A 15729-nucleotide genomic window follows, 5' to 3' on the forward strand; every position below is an offset into this window, starting at 1 on the left:
AGAGGATGAGCTCCAGCACAGGATGTTTGCTTCGTGTTCTTCTTGTTGACTTAGAATAAATGAATGAGCCATTCTTCACCATTAATGTTTATTTTTTTAAATAAGGCTCGATCCCCACTCCAAGTCAGACAGAGGCCGTGCCGCAAGCAATTTTACACGAGTACGTCAACATTTCAGTGACAGAACTTTATTAAAAAACACTTTAGCGACCACCAAGCTCTTATTTCCGGTGAGAAGACCCTGACACCAGCCAAGAAAGAAACACAAAATAGATCCGTTTGTAGTGAAACTCTAGTCTCATCAGAATGAACAAGGAGGGCACTCAAGAGAGAGAGCATACCTCCGCTAAGGGCCAACAGTCCCCTTAAGAAACCACTGTTATATCCATTAAATCTGGATTTTTATTTGGATCTGCATCAAATTTCATACACGTCCCCCAAACATGCCTGCATTTTTTTTTTCATCAAGATCCATTAATTATATATATTTTTATTTTATTTTAAATAAAGTGATAATAATTCTTGGGACTGCAACCAAAATTCAATGGATTCTTCCCTGACTGATACTGCATCCTTCCATCCAATACTTCCTGCTAACAAACAGGCAAATAAACGCAGACGAAAACATAACCTCCTTGGCGGAGCTATTGACACTAAAGCCGACTGAAAAGGTTTATTGTCAAGCTTTTCAAAGCTCATCCCAGTGAAAAGTGATTTTAGTAGACGATTGGCCCACAGTGGCATCGCTGAGGCACATGAGATTCAGTGTAGTGATGGTTTGAACCTTCTATAAACTCTGTTATCAGTTGGTAAAAGGGTTTTAACTGTGAAAGCATGATCATACTGTATTTATCGCATTGTGTACTATGGACCTAAATAACATTTGCTGATGGAAATGCACAGAAAAGATGATGAAGATACTAATACTAATGTTGTAAACACCCAGAACTAAAGAGAAATGAATCGTTGTGCTCTTCCAGCTCCTACAAAGCCTTTTTCATTTGAAGCTGAATCACCCTATTCCTGAATATGTAACTTCTTCACTACAACTTCCTGATATAAAATCATTATAAACTCTTGACTCTATTTTCTGACACATTTAAATGAGGAGGAAGAAAATGTGTGTGATAATGTAATATTGGTGCTTCGCTGATTTCTTTGAACAATCTTTCGTGATTTTAACTCCAGTCTTGGAAATATACAGGCAGCCATAACACGCAGGCAACAATAAATCATTTGTAAACAACAGATTACAGTACAGTTGTGTACGGATGTGTTGGATGTGTACATTTGTGGTGATTGATGTGATGGTGTCTGCATCAGGACAGGCGAAAACTTTATGATGAATTTATGGTTGGAAACAGTCGCAAAAAAAAGGCATTGTCTTAGAGAATATTTCACTCAAGAAACTCGATCATATATTATGTGATGTAAGATTGTATCTCCATTTCCACACAAACCAACACCTTTGTCCAGGTGTTTCCCAGCTGTAATTCTTGACTCTTTTTAAGTAGTCTGGGTATTTAGGCCCACAGTGACGCTCTTCACTGGGTCCTTTTTGTCAGAGAGAGGTCAACTGGCTTCAGGGATCTGCTTCGGCGGCACGTTGTCCGGCCCATAGTGTGCTTTGGAGGTGGAGGGGACGTTGATGTTCGGGTCTCCATTGTCGGCCGTGTCGATCTGGTTGCTCTTGCCCAGGCTCTTGATGATGTTCAGGTTGGTGCGGGCTGTTTCCATGAGGCTGTTCTCCAGCAGCCAGCCGTCCGACTCGGAGTTGGGATCCCCCTGCCTCAGCACGTTTTCCAGGGAGGTCTGAAGGTAACGGACTCCTGTCAACACTGACAGCTGAAAGAAGACACACACAGACCTTTATTACAGGATCAAACTGAAACTTGAAGGACCATGGCTTCAGTAGAGAGCAGAAACCTCTGCCAAGGCCCAACAGTCCCCTTAACTTCAATCAAGTCAAACCACATTTCACTAACTCGAAGATATTAGTCCTCTAAACATTGCCTGGCCTATGTCCCAACCATCAACCAAGTTTTGTGGAAATGTTTTCCGTTGTTTTGCGTAATCCTGCTGAACAACCAACCAGCCAATCGACCAGACAACCAACCAACCAACAATCGACCAAACAACCAACCAACTGACAATCAACCAACCAACCAACTGACTGATTGACCGACCGATGGACAGACTGACCAATCAACCAACCAACTAACAAACAAACAAATTCATTGAACGGCCGACTGACCAACCAATCAATTGACCGACCGACTATCTGGTCAACCAACATCTGGCTTACCCACAATTGAACTTGACCACCAGCACTTCAGCTCTCTCTGGAACCACAAAACACTGCATATGACTTTTTTTCACACGTGTTGGAATGTGTGGAGTTCCCTTTTAATTTCACCCATTACGACCTTCTGTTGGCAGCAGCTTGTGTCTCCTCACCTCAAACAGCCAGGTGATGAGGACTGCGAGGCCGATGGACTGCATGATGTAGTTGTAGTGCTCCAGCAGCGCCTGCCGACACCCTTTCAGCCACAGGTTCAGCTCCTCTGTCTGGTGCTCGTAGTTGAAGTGGGCAGAGTTGTTGGAGATCTGCTGCTGGATGCAGGGCCGCGGGGAGTTGACGTTGCAGCAGCTGAAGGGGACTCCGTTCATCAGGTACCTCCCCTCCACGTTGCTCCTCAATCGGCTGGACAGCAGGGAAAAGATGCAAAGGTTAAAGGTTGATGTGGATGGATTTACAGTGTGTGAAATGGTAGATCTCTACAATATGTGTGATTGTTTGGGACTGTGTACAAATTATTAGTGGAGGAGGAGTTGTTATGAAATATGTACCGGCATGTTTTGGTGAGTATAGGTAGTCGGACTTCCCAGGAATTTGATGTATTAGCTATTCCTTGTTGGACAAAAAAAAGATCAAATGTTGTTCTCAGTGGTTCATAAAAAATAAAAATAAAACGTTTCAAACAACCCTGTCACATACGTAATGGATATTTTTTCCAATCGGTTTCTCTAACGTTTAAATAATGAGCACATTTTCACTTGGAAGCATTTTTGAAGGTTTCCGTGGTGTCTGGCACTCGTCAGTCTCTTCTAAACTTATCTGGTGAAAGTTAATTACAGTAATTAGTGCGTTTATTTTTTAATCAGCCCGCCAGGCTGCCCGTCTGACCAGGAGCTGAGTGGTGCCAAAAGAGGACAGTCTGCTGGGAGGCTTCCAAAAGCTGGGACAACGAGAGAAGCTGGCAGAAACTGACGCCTCCGAGAGGATCCACCCAGAGTCGTGAAAAGGATGTTGACTTCAACACTCACTGCTTTGGGGTTCAGGGTCGAGAAAGTCTTCTTATAGTTATTACCTCTGCCAAACAAACCTTGCCTGTTTTTCAATAAGCAGGATTATGCAAAAACTACTGGAAAGATGATCGCATAACTTGGCGGAAGGGTGTGGGTCAGGGAAGAACCCATAAAACATTGGTGTCTGGGGTAGATCCAGGAAAAAGAATTTTTAAACTTACTTTAACATTATGTTTTTTGGCATTTTCACAGATTTTTATTTAAAAATCTATGAGAATGTGCAACTTGGTGCGGCATTTTATTGAATGTAAGGGGACTGGTGGGCCTTGGTGGAGGTCTACTCTACTGAGTGCCATGGTAGTTAAAATGTGTATTCACATATTAAGGGGATGTTGTTACAGCTTTTTTTCAGTACTTACTCCAACACATCTTTCTGAGACATGTCCAGGTATCTGCTGCTGATCCACTGGATTTGGAACCAGTCTTTGTAGCCATTGTTTCCACAGCAGTGGAACTCTATCTGCAGGATGTCCACAGTGCGCTTCAGGAAACATCGTCCCGGCGTGTCTGTGTCCTTGTAGAACTTCATGGCCTCGGTCAGCCCCAGGTTCAGAGACTCCTCCAGCTCCCCACGCATGCTGTAACACATCAGCGCCCCCACCAGCACACAGAAGGTGAAGAAGAAGGTGCAGATGATGTAGGGCAGCATGATCAGCTTCCAGCGCAGGAACTTGGTGGTGTCCACGCAGTCGTAGCAGATCTTCCCACCCAGGAAGTTGATGGCACAAGCGATGAAGCCCACGGCTATGAGCATGTTGGGCACGTACTGGATGTCCCTCTCGGCCATCAGCTCCGCTCGCTTGTTGATCTCCACCTTGAGGAAGAGCCCCAGACTGAACAGGATGGCCCCTGTCAGCACTGAGATCCAGTTAAGGATCCACAGCACCTGGGCCAACTTATCCCGCTTGGTCTTGGTGAACTTCACCCTCAAGACCGCCATGGTGTCTTATCCTCTCTCAGTTTTTCCTTTTAAGTCCAGGGAGGGGGATTAAGGGTGGGACACAGGTAGATCAGGGTAGAGGAACAGGTTATGCTCCAGGGGGTGCCGGGGACCAGTGGGAGGGGGGTTGGTTGTACAGTTCTCTGAAGGTCCTCCTATAAGCAGCTTAGCTTGGCTGTCATGATTGATATCATGTGCACGCTGCATTATGGTTCTATTGTAGGCGCGGACAGATCTGTGACACTACAGTGGAGAGAGTGTGACAATTAAAAATTCACATTAACAGCACAGTTTAATGAAATGGTAAACACTTTTTGAAAAAACAACACAATGATGTATAATCAGTTGTGTGCAAAGAGGAAATCTACATCTACATGGGAGACTCACAGAGAAACAATCAGGGACATTTAAAAGGGTTTAAAAACACAGTAACCTCCCCTTTAATCCACAGATTCTTTCCCTTCTTTCAGGAAAAAGTACCCTATAATAAAATATAAGAAATAGCTGACACAATGAAAAATATAAATCAAAAAAGATCCACCTACCTCAGCCTGGTCAGCATTCACCTTGAAAATGTAACACCATTCTCCTCTCGTTTTCCTTTCCTGCTGACATCCTCAGATTTAGTCCTGCGAGAGCGGAGTGGTCGTATAGTGACAGAGTTAGTAGGAAGGCAGCCACAGCAGCATCAGAGTGTGAGACGAGTGGCCAGGTCCTGACCCTCCTGCTAATCCCCTTTAATCATTAATCAGCCCTGGGCCCCACGAGGGATTTGGACCCACCTTCTGCCACCTTCGCAAATCTGACCGTCTCGGCACTGGAGGGGAATGGCTGACGGCCACTTTGTGTGTGTTTGTTTGTTTGTTTTCATTTGAGTCAAAAGTAAAAGTAAAAAATTATAATAATAATACACAACCATCTGGAGATGATATCTTATACAGGAGTTACAACCTCCCTATTCTCCCTGGAATTACGCCCAAGACTTTATGTACGCACAAAGATTCAAATATGTTCATTTTATTTGATGAAAACATTTCATAAAAATAGAAAAAAAACGCTGCTGTTTTAAAAATTGTAGCACATTGTGTTCTTCAAAAATGCTAGAAAATAAAGAAATTGTCATATTTATTGTTAGTATGTTAGTAAGTGACTAGTTTTCCTATTTATAGACTACCTACAGGACAGGGGCAATTCAGGGGCCAGACAGATTTCAGCTGGGGCTGGTTCCCCCCTGGCCCCACCCTGGATCCACCCCTGTTATCATGTATAACAAGCATCAGATCCTCACATCTGATAAACTAAAAACAAATGTTTGGTGTTTTTGCCCAGAAAATTACTTTAATGATCATTGGAACATCAATGTAGTCGCCAATTAATTGGTGCAATTCTACTTTCCAGGCATGTGATGCATTTGGTAACAGCCCGTTCTGCATGAGCAAGCTCGTTTCCCTTTGCCAAAATATTAAAAAAAAACAAACATGCAAAACACCTGAAAGATTGAGTCACTTAAAAAAATGTTCACCTCCAACTATCTTCTCACCCCTGCTGGTCCCATATGCCTATTACACTGTTACCCTCTGTTCAACACACACACACACGCTGTTAAACACAACACTCGCTACCACGCTGCAAATCAGCCAATGAAATGTTAACTGAGAGTGAGATTATTGGATTAACGTGTACCAAAGTAGCTTGTGTAAGAAGAGAACGCAGCCGCCGCGCCAGTCAGCAAATCCACAGGGCAGACAGAGCACAGACACACGCTGCTGCTCAGACCCAGAGGGAAGTAAGTACTGACAATCTTAACTAATCTTGACTGTTTTCTCAACGGAGACTCTGCAGAAACAGCGACAATATTTACACTGTAACCTGTGCATACCATCCATTTATCTGCTTATGGAAACATTCTCAGGGTTTCTCAGGTTTAAGTGCACAAGTTATTTAACCGCTAATGCAGATACTGTAAGTGCGTTACATGAGCTGTGCTTGAATCACCTCTGGTTAAAAGCGTGTCAAGTAAAATAATCTGTTTATCTTTTGCCACTGTTAACCACAGGTGTCTGCACTATTTTTCAGTCATGGCATCGTGATCTCTCCACGTGAGCCTCGGCCCGATGATATGATATCAGAGGGTCGGACATCATGTTGGATACAGAAGGTCAGTGGTCTGAGGCGTTGGCGAGCAACAACGTCAGAGCCATCATACGCTGGCTGCGGACACTCGAAGGTACATCAGGAGCATCTACAATGAAACGATGGTTCTGATGTTTTCTTGTTTGATTCAACATTTTATCTCCAATAAGGTGAAGTCGACATGGAGGAAATCCTACCGACCTTCAGCTGCTGGGTGCAGAGGACGTCAGAGTTTACCAAAAAGGAGTTGTTAACCCTATGTGAGTACACGTCTCCTTATCAGTGGCTAATATAATTTCATGTGTGATCTCTGCATCTGTTTCATCTTATTCGTTCCCGCAGGCTTCAGTCGGTGCCAGAGTCTCTGGATGTTTCTGGACCGCAGCTCTTTCACCCGAGTGCACATGCTGCTCCAGAGACTGAGGAACCTGCTCACCCTGGCGGAGTGGGCGAGACGACAGCTCACCTCAGCCCACCTCTGGCACGGTATACACGCTTCAGACCTCTGCTGCAGCAGCATGGTTGGTTTGGGTTGTACTCCTAACCTGTTGCCCTTCGTGCAGGTGTGGGGGTGCCGTGTGTGGTCTGCAGGGACACGCTGAGCTCCTCGGACGTCAGACGAGGCTGCTGGGGTCGAGAGCACAGGGCTCTGAAGCAGCACATCTGGCTGGGGCGGCTGGTTCAGTGGTTCGGCATCATGGGGCTTCTGCCCAAGCTCCCTGGTACATGTATCATCACGCAGCGTTTTTATCAGCACGATGAAATGTTATCACACTTTTACATGCTTTCTGTCTGTTTCTCATACCATCAGAGGCCCATGAGGTGAAGCGTATCTCTCAGATGTGGAAGGAAATGGAGCACAGCCATCAGAAATCTTATCTGGAGACACTTGGGTAAATCAGGGGATTTGACTTGATGTCTGGAGCCATACCTAGTTAGTTTTTCCTCTTTAATTCCTTCCTGGTTTTCTGTTTGTCTACATTTGACTAGATGGGAGGAAGAGGATGGAGGAAGAGGGAGCTCTTTCATACGGGGTCTGGTGACTGAGCTGAGCAAAAAGCATGGGTGCATTTGGGCCTCCGAGGACTGCAGGGATCAGCGCTATCCTCCTCCAGATCTGCAGGCCCTGCTGAAGCTGGTGCTGGTGCCTCGTATCGACAACATGTCAGTGCAGGCCATCGTATCCATTCCAACACAGCATCAACAAAGCCTTTCTGTAGAGCTCACCTTTTTCTCTTGCTCTGTTCTGTTCGGCCCAAGATATACATTAAATTTGTTTTATATAGTCCTTAACCTGCACGTTGCAGCTCATGTACTTTATCCTGGACATGACGAGTTTCCTGCAGTGCAGAGATGACCTCCTCCGATCTTTCTGCCTCGCGTTCACAATCCCTGCCGGCTTTTCCCAACAAATCCGGGCCTTGTGGCTGCTCGACCACGGACACGTCAAGGTAAGAACCCAATTTATTAATTTAATTAATCAGCCGAATGATTGATTCTGATTTCGATGAGGTCGTTATAATGAGCCAGTACAAGATGACTGGGTGTCGGCTTCAAGGTCCAGTTAACCACCCTGTTGATCACTTTAGTGTCCTTGTTCTAACAGCTGTAATGGTCTGCAGGTGAAACTAATGGTCCACTTGAGTACAGTACGTATGATTAATGTCGTAACACTCCACTGTGCCACTCATTAGTGGTTCGGCTGCAGTCGATTTTTCTCTCAGTGGAGGAGATCCTTTAATGGACAGCAGGAAATATGAGTTACTGTGATGATGGCCGGATTTCAAGGAGTTTTCTTGCATCCCACATTATTAACATTTCCTGATATATGGTAAATGGAATGTATTCATATACATCCTCTCTAGTCTTAGTCAGCATTTTAAAATAACAAACAATCTTATAGAAGTACTGTAACTCTATGTTACACCCTACCCAGGCCTCCATGGAGCTGCTGCTGAGCCCCAGAGCCGCTGTGCCCTGGCTGCCGTGGCAACATCGCTGCATCATCCACTGTCTCCTGACAAGGAAGCAGCCTTCTTTGGCACTGAGGTACCTCCACTGGGCCAGACCTGCGATAGAGAGCACTGAAGATGCCAAGCTGTTTGCAGATGTATTACTTCAGAACAGGTGCATATATGGCTTGCCAGTCATGTGTTTGATTTCTATGATGTGTGATGCTGACAATGTGTGTGGTCTCCAGTTGTGTCTCAGCGGCCTGGGCTCTGCTGAGGAGAGGCCACACAGAGAGCGATGACGCGGTCATGTACTTCCTGCAGGCGTGCAACAGATTTGGTCTGTGCACAGAGGCTTTAAAGTACATTCCTGCAGGATGCAATGTGGGTGAATCTCTTAATATATAAGAAAACTTAAAGATATGCAGCCTTGGAAATGAGTTTTTATTTTGTTGGAAATCTTTAACAGGATGAAGGAGACAATGGGATTAAGACTACAGGGATGAAGGAAGGTGAGACAGAGAATATTTAATAGTATCATGACTGAATAAAATGCATCACAAATTAAGTCTGACTTTTCAGCAGGAAGGCCACCCTGTCCGCTGTCTGCCAAACTGTATCAGGCTCAGAACACAGTGTCTCCAGGGGAACTTGTCCAACTGGTCAGATTTGCTGCGATGGAAGTGAGAAATCCCTGTCCCAAGATAAGGTGCTGAGACTGTAGATGTGGATGAAAGAGGCAGATTCACGTTCAGGACCCCAGAGAACTTCAGCAGATCATTTCTTCATGTTCTTTATTCCAGTGAGGTGGTGTGGCCAGAGCACGCTGAGAGAAAATCGAACAGCAGAGAGATGTTTCTGTCAACTCAGGATCTGAGTCATCTCACGCCCGGCTCACCCCCCATGGACCTGACAGAAGAGCAAACAGCACATACAGAGGAACCCGGAGAGGAGCTGATCCATAATGTATTTTCAGTGTCCCTGCTGAAACATAACTGATTCTTTCAACACATGTTTTTGAAATAATGGTCTTTTTATTTGTCCTTGTCCCAGCAGCAACATGAGACACACAAGCACACGTCTTCCTGCGAGAATCTGACCTCTGAGTCTGTCTCCTCCTTCACCGCGGCCTCCTCCCTGCCTCTGTTGAGACGGGGTCGTCCTCACGTGTACGAGAGCACCTTGACCCTGCAGAGGATCTCGTCTCTCCTCACCGACAGTGAGAACCAGAGCGTGGGAGACGATGAGGAGGAGAGCAGACCCCCGTCGTCTGTTGATGTCTTGCCAGATTGCCCTGAGCTGCTGCTGACACCAGATGGTGCCACAGACCTCTTATCCCACAGCAACTGGAAGAGAGGCGTTTCAGCGGAGCGGGTGCTCTCAGCAGAGGGTGAACTTTGTAGTGGTTTATATTTGCACACATTTCACAATAAGAATCTAAAGCTGAAAGACAAACTTTGACTCTTTCCTAGAGGGAGAACATGTTGAGACGGGTGTTTTTGCAAGTGAGGACTCTCCCGGTGGTGATACAGTTTCAGGACTGACCATGGACGAAACTCTTCCTCCAGATAAGAGGTCAGAGGCCACCTTAAATCATGTAACACCTAATTTGCAATTTATGCCAAGTAACAATATTGGTTTCTGTCAGTTTCAGGATGGATGTGTCCCCTCAGCCGTGTAGTAACGGAATCAGCCAATCACATCCATCCCTCTGTGAGGCCCAGCTGGAGAGTCACAGTTTCCTCTCACCTGACTTTGGTATGTAAATGAAGAACTGTATATTTATATTCTCATGTCTTATCGACCACATCGAACCACCAAACTTCTGGTTATTGGACAACCCGCTCTACCTCCTGAGCCACAGCTGCCTATGTGGCTTCCTTTAGCTGGATTATAGATGTTAATCAATGTTGATCAATCTACTCAATTATTTATAAATTGTAATTTCACTGAATTTATTCTGATCTGCAGAGAAAAGAGAAAAAATAAAATAAACAGTTCATGATCTTTCAGGCGTCACTGACCTGTGGAGCACCGTGATGCCACAAGACGACCAATCAGACTGCATCGCTTCTCAGATTTTCAGTTTATGTGAAGCAGCCCTATCTGACTGTTTTGTGGAAGAGGATTTTCATCAGGTATCTTTCTTGCTGTAACATAGTTTGAATCGATTAATGGTAAACGTTTTCTAAACAGTGTTCTTCATATTTAACATTTGACTCTGTCTCAGAAAGCATGTGAGCATCACCAGCAAGAGGAGGCACTGGGCTGCTTCACTCAGGATCCCTCCTGCTCCCTGCTGACTGACCTCCATCACAGCCCTTTGTTAGAGGAGCCTACAGCCACTGGGGCCTCTGGAGATCTAGTAAAGATGGGGGTACAGGACAGCCCCCTCCTCTCTCCTGTGTTCAGCCTTATCTCAACCAGCTCGGCTCCCTCTGAAACCTCAGACGAGAGTCCCCACACAGCCCGATTAAAGACGGATGACCCCTGTGTCCAGAGCACCTCAGCCGGGCCAGATCACTGCAAAGTGGGCAGCTGGTGGAGACAAGACACTGAGACTCACGGAGCCTCCAGTGGCCTCGTCTTTGCTGCAGAGCCAGGAGCTGCTTTCGCATCAGGTGAAGAATGTTGGATGTTACAATATATTAACTTATAATTGTACAAATTGTGATCAGCAGAAATCATAAAACATGCTAGATATAGATGTCAGTCCCATAAATATGCTTGATTTTGTCATCATGATCCATGAATTCTTCCCTGGTAAAAATGGTGTAAATTTAGAAAAATGCTTTATCTTGCAGTGTTAAAGAAAGTGATAAAAAAAATGTCCCTGATGTAGATCGACAGGAAAACTTAATGAGTTCTTCCCTGACAGATATCACATCCTTCCACCAAGTTTCGTGGAAATCCATTCTCTCATTTCTGTGTAATCTTGCTTACAATCCCCCCCCCCCAAAAACCCCGGCAACAACCAACAAACAAACAGACAGGGGAGAAAACATAACCTCCTCCGCGGAGGTAATAATCATTAGCAATATATTAACTCAAAAACCCACTTATGTAATTACTAGCAATAGTCCAAGGATGAATAATCACATTTGTCTGTGTGTGTTTTGACATAATAGTATGTCAGAGGTGCTGCTGTCCACTGCAGGGCGCAGGATGCATGCACATGTAGCAGAGGTGGGGGGTCTCGGCTGCTAGCAGGGGGAGCATGTGAGGAAGTGAAGTCTCAGAGATTGGTTCCCTTAACCTTGCTGCTGCAGTCACTCATCCATTAAACAGCCCTGCTCTCCCTCCATCCCTCTCCCACACTGTATGGGTGGTGCGCTGTCTCTCCACTGCAACAGCAGACCTGCTGCCTCCATCTGCCGGGTGGTGCTGATCACCACTGGGCCTTTGGGATCCACGGCCAATTGCCCCACGCTGATGCCCCAACCTTGTCGCCGGGCTAAGGGGTTAAAGACATATAACACCGGAGCAATGCTGCATACAATTAAAAGAGTATCAGATCCCAGACAACCTTTATTTTGAAACTGCACTAGAAAAAAAATACTGACACTTATGATTTTTTTTTTTGTCTATTCACAGATAATTCTCGGGCGTTAAATCAGCCCTATTCCTACAGCCTGCTCACCTTCATGGACTTCACTGCAAATCTACAAGGAGACAAAAGAGGAGGCAAACAGGTATTTCCCTCTGACACACTGTACACTGAGGCTGCGGTGTGTTCATCGCTGGTCAGTAGGGGTCACTGTTGTTCCAGTTAAGTCACTTGACAGCTTCTAATTCGGGATGATCTCATTCCTGGTCCCTGAGGATTTTTGCTTCATCACAGCCCAGCAGGTGCCCTCTTTCCTGCCCTTCATCCCTTGTTCCCCCGTCCTCCAGCATCAACATCACGGCTTTCAACATCTCCACCTACGATGATGTCATTCCACAAACACGAGAGCGGGGTTTCAGGGGCATTAGGAATCACTTGTGTTGCATTTGGAGGCGCACAGTCAAATATGTGTTTTATTCATTTGCCAAAACACAAAGTACTCATTTGTTTATGTTGCATGACTTGCTTACTGACCTGAGCATTACACGGCTAAGCGTTGCGGTCACTGCCAGGATATGAGCAGGTAATTGTTTTACTGAGGTTTCATTGGATAATTGTTTAATTGGGATGCAGTCACCTAATTATTTAGCTCACAATTGGAGACCATATGGACGTTGGCAGGTGAAACATAATCAAGCCATGTTAATTTATGATGATTATACCATGGGCCCGAGCCTCTTATACTGTACAAACAGTGTGTGTGTGTCTATCACGGCCAATCTAGTTTGGTTGTACAGTGATTGTTTGCAGTGAGGGTGTTACACTCATTATCTTGGCAGAGAGAGAGAGAGGGTGTGTGTGTGTGTGTGTGTGTGTGTGTGTGTGTGTGTGGTTCCAGGGAGTTGTTTTGTACAGAGGGCTGTTAGTGTTATCTAATTGTTCATCCAGGCCAGAAATGATACCGTGTAGGATTTGCTTAATTGGCAGATGGAGAGATATTAACGGGTAACGCGTGAAAATGAGTTTAAGGCAAACCCTTAATGGCTGATAAAACTATCATCTCTTTAGCTCCAGAATGCTAATAAAATCAGGATATTAAACATAGTTATTAGTGCAAACTATGAATTTTGATCTCGTCCCAGACGTCCTCATGCGCGACTGTTTATGATGATTATTGTGGCGCAGTTATAGATGTGATATTAACAGGGAGCTGGAAATAAAGCCATCGATCAACCGGCGGAGGAACACAAAGAGATCATGCCCACTTAAAAAGATATCACAAAATGAAATATTATCGACTTCGCTGCCTTTATGAAAATACCAATATTTGCACAGAGACAGTATAAAGTGTCGGGTGGTGTTGCATGTTGGGACGTTCACTATTCAAGAGGAGATGAATGGCCTCTATTAGGAGCATTTAATCAGTGGCTGGCCCAGTGCTCCCGGTCTCCTGCGCCCCCTGGGGAAAGATTAATGGGTACAGGATATTTCATCAGGCCCCTCCACATCACTGCTCAGAATATGAGGCTGTAATTGTGTCTGTTTTGCTGTTGTTTTGTGTCACAGGCGGACAAAGAGGAGCCTGCAGGCTGGAGCTCGGGGAAGGCGTCACAAGGTGCCATGAGGAGTGGGAGGACAAGATCGAGGAAGGGAAAACGAGTGAAGAGGGCGTGATGTGTCAGTAAAAGGACAGTGAATGAGAAATATATTTTTGTATCACCATGTCAAATCTTCTAATCTTTAATCGTCTCTGATTAATCGACCTAAAGAAATAATATAGTGATGAACTCATCCTGAGTGATTATTTTACAGCCTTTGGAGATTTTCTCTTGTTGATGTGGTCCATATCTTCTTCCTCATCAATCACCAGCTCAGATTGTTTCTGACAGCACCCAGAGATGTTGTCCTGCCACACCCTTTTCCCGTCCACTGTAAAAACCACATGTGTCAGAAACACTCACTCTTTAATAAATCTCTCAGGAATTATTAATGACACCTGAATTATTGAATGTTTTCCTAATTAAAACACTTTAAAAATACTCAAAAACCAGATAATTCTGTGTTACATTATTTGCTTTTTATGATGTTTTGGTCAAAGCTAGAAACACGTTGGGTCATTTGCAGCATAAACGCACAACATTTGAAATGCACCCGGCGGTGTCCTCGGAAATTATTCTGCACTTTAAATTCTTCACCAGTTCCCTGCTCTTGAAAAAAGAGGATGTTTGCTTTGCTGCCATTGCATCTCATGAAAATTAGATGACCTCCCGGTGCTTTCTGCCACCCATCGCTCGCCGTATTTGCTCAGAGCTCAGGGACTGCATTTGGGTTAGCATCCTCTGCCCTGCCTCCCTCCTTCTCCTCCCTCCCCCTCCTCCCTTTACCCTCCCTCCCCTCCGTGGCTTGTTCTGGGGGTGAATAACTCAACACATATTTCAGCTTGACACACTTCTGCTCGGGGTCTCCCCTGGGTGGCCAGTTCACGAGCCCACACATGCTGTATTATTTAAAAGTGGGGTTTGGAGCTCTGGCTGAGTGTGGATGTGCATGTAATCTGCTGTTTGTGCAGAGGGAATGCCTTATGGAGTTGTTGGGCCTTTGCCTGCGACCTTGCAGGTGTGGCAGCACCTCTGATACCAGATGATGTCTCAGGTCCTGGCTGTTTTTTATTATGTCTATTCGCTGCTCTGTGATTTCATTTTTCTGTTAGAAAAAAGGAGAAAATGCGGTTTCACAAGCTCCACAATACTGAACTACAATAATGTATCATAACACTAACTGCAAAGTGATTTATCACAGGAAATTGTAATCTGGACAATTTATCACACAGCCACGAATAAAGATCTGCCGCAGCGAAAAATGCTCACGGGCCATGAAACATAAGTAACAATACCTGAGGATGCTAAAAAGCAAAGTGAAGGTTGGAATTAAATCAAGTCTCAGGTCAAGACCACACACACACACACACACACACACACACACACACACACACACACACACACACACACACACACACACACACACACACAATAACTCAAGCTAATCTGAGAGCTGATAACATCATGGAAATCAGAGTGCTGTGCTGTAGCAGAATGACACATAAATCATGTGCCAGGGAAAGGATGCAAAATACTGCAGCTTGCATGATGGATACAAATAACCGGCCAGTGTCTGGAAAGCATTCATATAAATACTTGTCTTTATGTTGCAGGGGTGAGTCCCAGTAAACTGGATTATTTATATCTATAGGGTAAAATGGCTCAGGGTGAGGCTTTTAAAATAACGACTGCATTTTCTACTTGCTTTTTTTTTTGAGGTGATCATAAGAGCATTTTTACATCCCCGCATTCTGCAGCAGCCTGCATTCATAGGTCGTACATCAAGGCAATGAGCACGCATCAGATGGGATATGAGGTGGGGTCCGACCATGCAGTAATCTGGTGGTGGTGGTGGCAGCGGCAGGTGCGTTGCCCACTGGAGGGCACTGTGAGCAGCACAGAGTGGGGGGTGGTGAGGGGAGAGGTGAGACACCTTGTCCAGCTCACCAGATGGGCCCAGTGAAGCATGTCAAATGACTGTGACAGCTACCTGCCCTTCTTTAAGCTCTGTCACCATCTATAAACAAACCATTACTCTCGTTTGTGAGCACGCTGCCTTATGTGTGTTCAAGGGGTGTGCGTGTGTGTGTGTTTGTGGGTGTGGGTGTTTGTGTGTGGGTGTGTGAACAAGGGCAAATGAAGCCACTCATTGAACAAGTGTTGGTGCTCTTTTCTATCATAAGAAAACTAA

At 45.1% G+C, this 15729-nt stretch overlaps 2 protein-coding genes across 7 annotated transcripts; one reads left to right on the forward strand and one right to left on the reverse strand.

The window, feature by feature from the left end:
* Positions 1 to 74: 74 nt before the first annotated feature.
* prph2la (peripherin 2-like a) lies at positions 75 to 5022 on the reverse strand. The gene is made up of 4 exons (XM_035167725.2): positions 4854 to 5022; positions 3728 to 4551; positions 2457 to 2703; positions 75 to 1844 (listed from the first exon to the last, which is right to left on the reverse strand). Exons 2-4 carry the CDS (start codon positions 4306 to 4308, stop codon positions 1572 to 1574), a joined length of 1101 nt encoding a protein of 366 aa, XP_035023616.1. The 5' UTR covers positions 4309 to 4551; positions 4854 to 5022; the 3' UTR covers positions 75 to 1571.
* Positions 5023 to 6018: 996 nt separating this feature from the next.
* On the forward strand, positions 6019 to 13987 carry LOC118116278. 6 transcript variants are annotated; one of them, XM_035167828.2, is made up of 20 exons: positions 6019 to 6094; positions 6365 to 6535; positions 6612 to 6701; positions 6784 to 6927; positions 7005 to 7163; positions 7253 to 7334; positions 7432 to 7621; positions 7749 to 7892; positions 8378 to 8568; positions 8642 to 8777; positions 8863 to 8905; positions 8976 to 9102; positions 9197 to 9359; positions 9447 to 9783; positions 9866 to 9968; positions 10042 to 10151; positions 10407 to 10531; positions 10624 to 11014; positions 11988 to 12085; positions 13507 to 13987. In XM_035167828.2, the coding sequence occupies exons 2-20, from the start codon at positions 6451 to 6453 to the stop codon at positions 13612 to 13614; spliced, it is 2826 nt and encodes a 941-aa protein (XP_035023719.1). In that variant the 5' UTR covers positions 6019 to 6094; positions 6365 to 6450; the 3' UTR covers positions 13615 to 13987. The 6 variants fall into 6 exon arrangements, with proteins under 6 accessions (XP_035023719.1, XP_035023723.1, XP_035023722.1 ...); XM_035167832.2 differs by having other exon boundaries at positions 10048 to 10151; XM_035167831.2 differs by having other exon boundaries at positions 9450 to 9783.
* Positions 13988 to 15729: the final 1742 nt, after the last annotated feature.

Source organism: Hippoglossus stenolepis, chromosome 10 (genome assembly GCF_022539355.2).
Source record: "Hippoglossus stenolepis isolate QCI-W04-F060 chromosome 10, HSTE1.2, whole genome shotgun sequence".
NCBI lineage: Eukaryota > Metazoa > Chordata > Actinopteri > Pleuronectiformes > Pleuronectidae > Hippoglossus > Hippoglossus stenolepis.

Coding starts and splice junctions, on each gene's coding strand:
- prph2la (XM_035167725.2), bottom strand. CDS start 4,308: ATGGCGGTCTTGAGGGTGAAGTTCACCAAGACCAAGCGGGATAAGTTG. Junction 2,704..3,727: donor TCTCAGAAAGATGTGTTGGA/GTAAGTACTGAA, acceptor CCTGCTGTCCAG/CCGATTGAGGAGCAACGTGG. Junction 1,845..2,456: donor TCATCACCTGGCTGTTTGAG/GTGAGGAGACAC, acceptor GTCTTCTTTCAG/CTGTCAGTGTTGACAGGAGT.
- LOC118116278 (XM_035167828.2), top strand. CDS start 6,451: ATGTTGGATACAGAAGGTCAGTGGTCTGAGGCGTTGGCGAGCAACAAC. Junction 7,164..7,252: donor GCTTCTGCCCAAGCTCCCTG/GTACATGTATCA, acceptor TCATACCATCAG/AGGCCCATGAGGTGAAGCGT. Junction 7,893..8,377: donor TCGACCACGGACACGTCAAG/GTAAGAACCCAA, acceptor CACCCTACCCAG/GCCTCCATGGAGCTGCTGCT.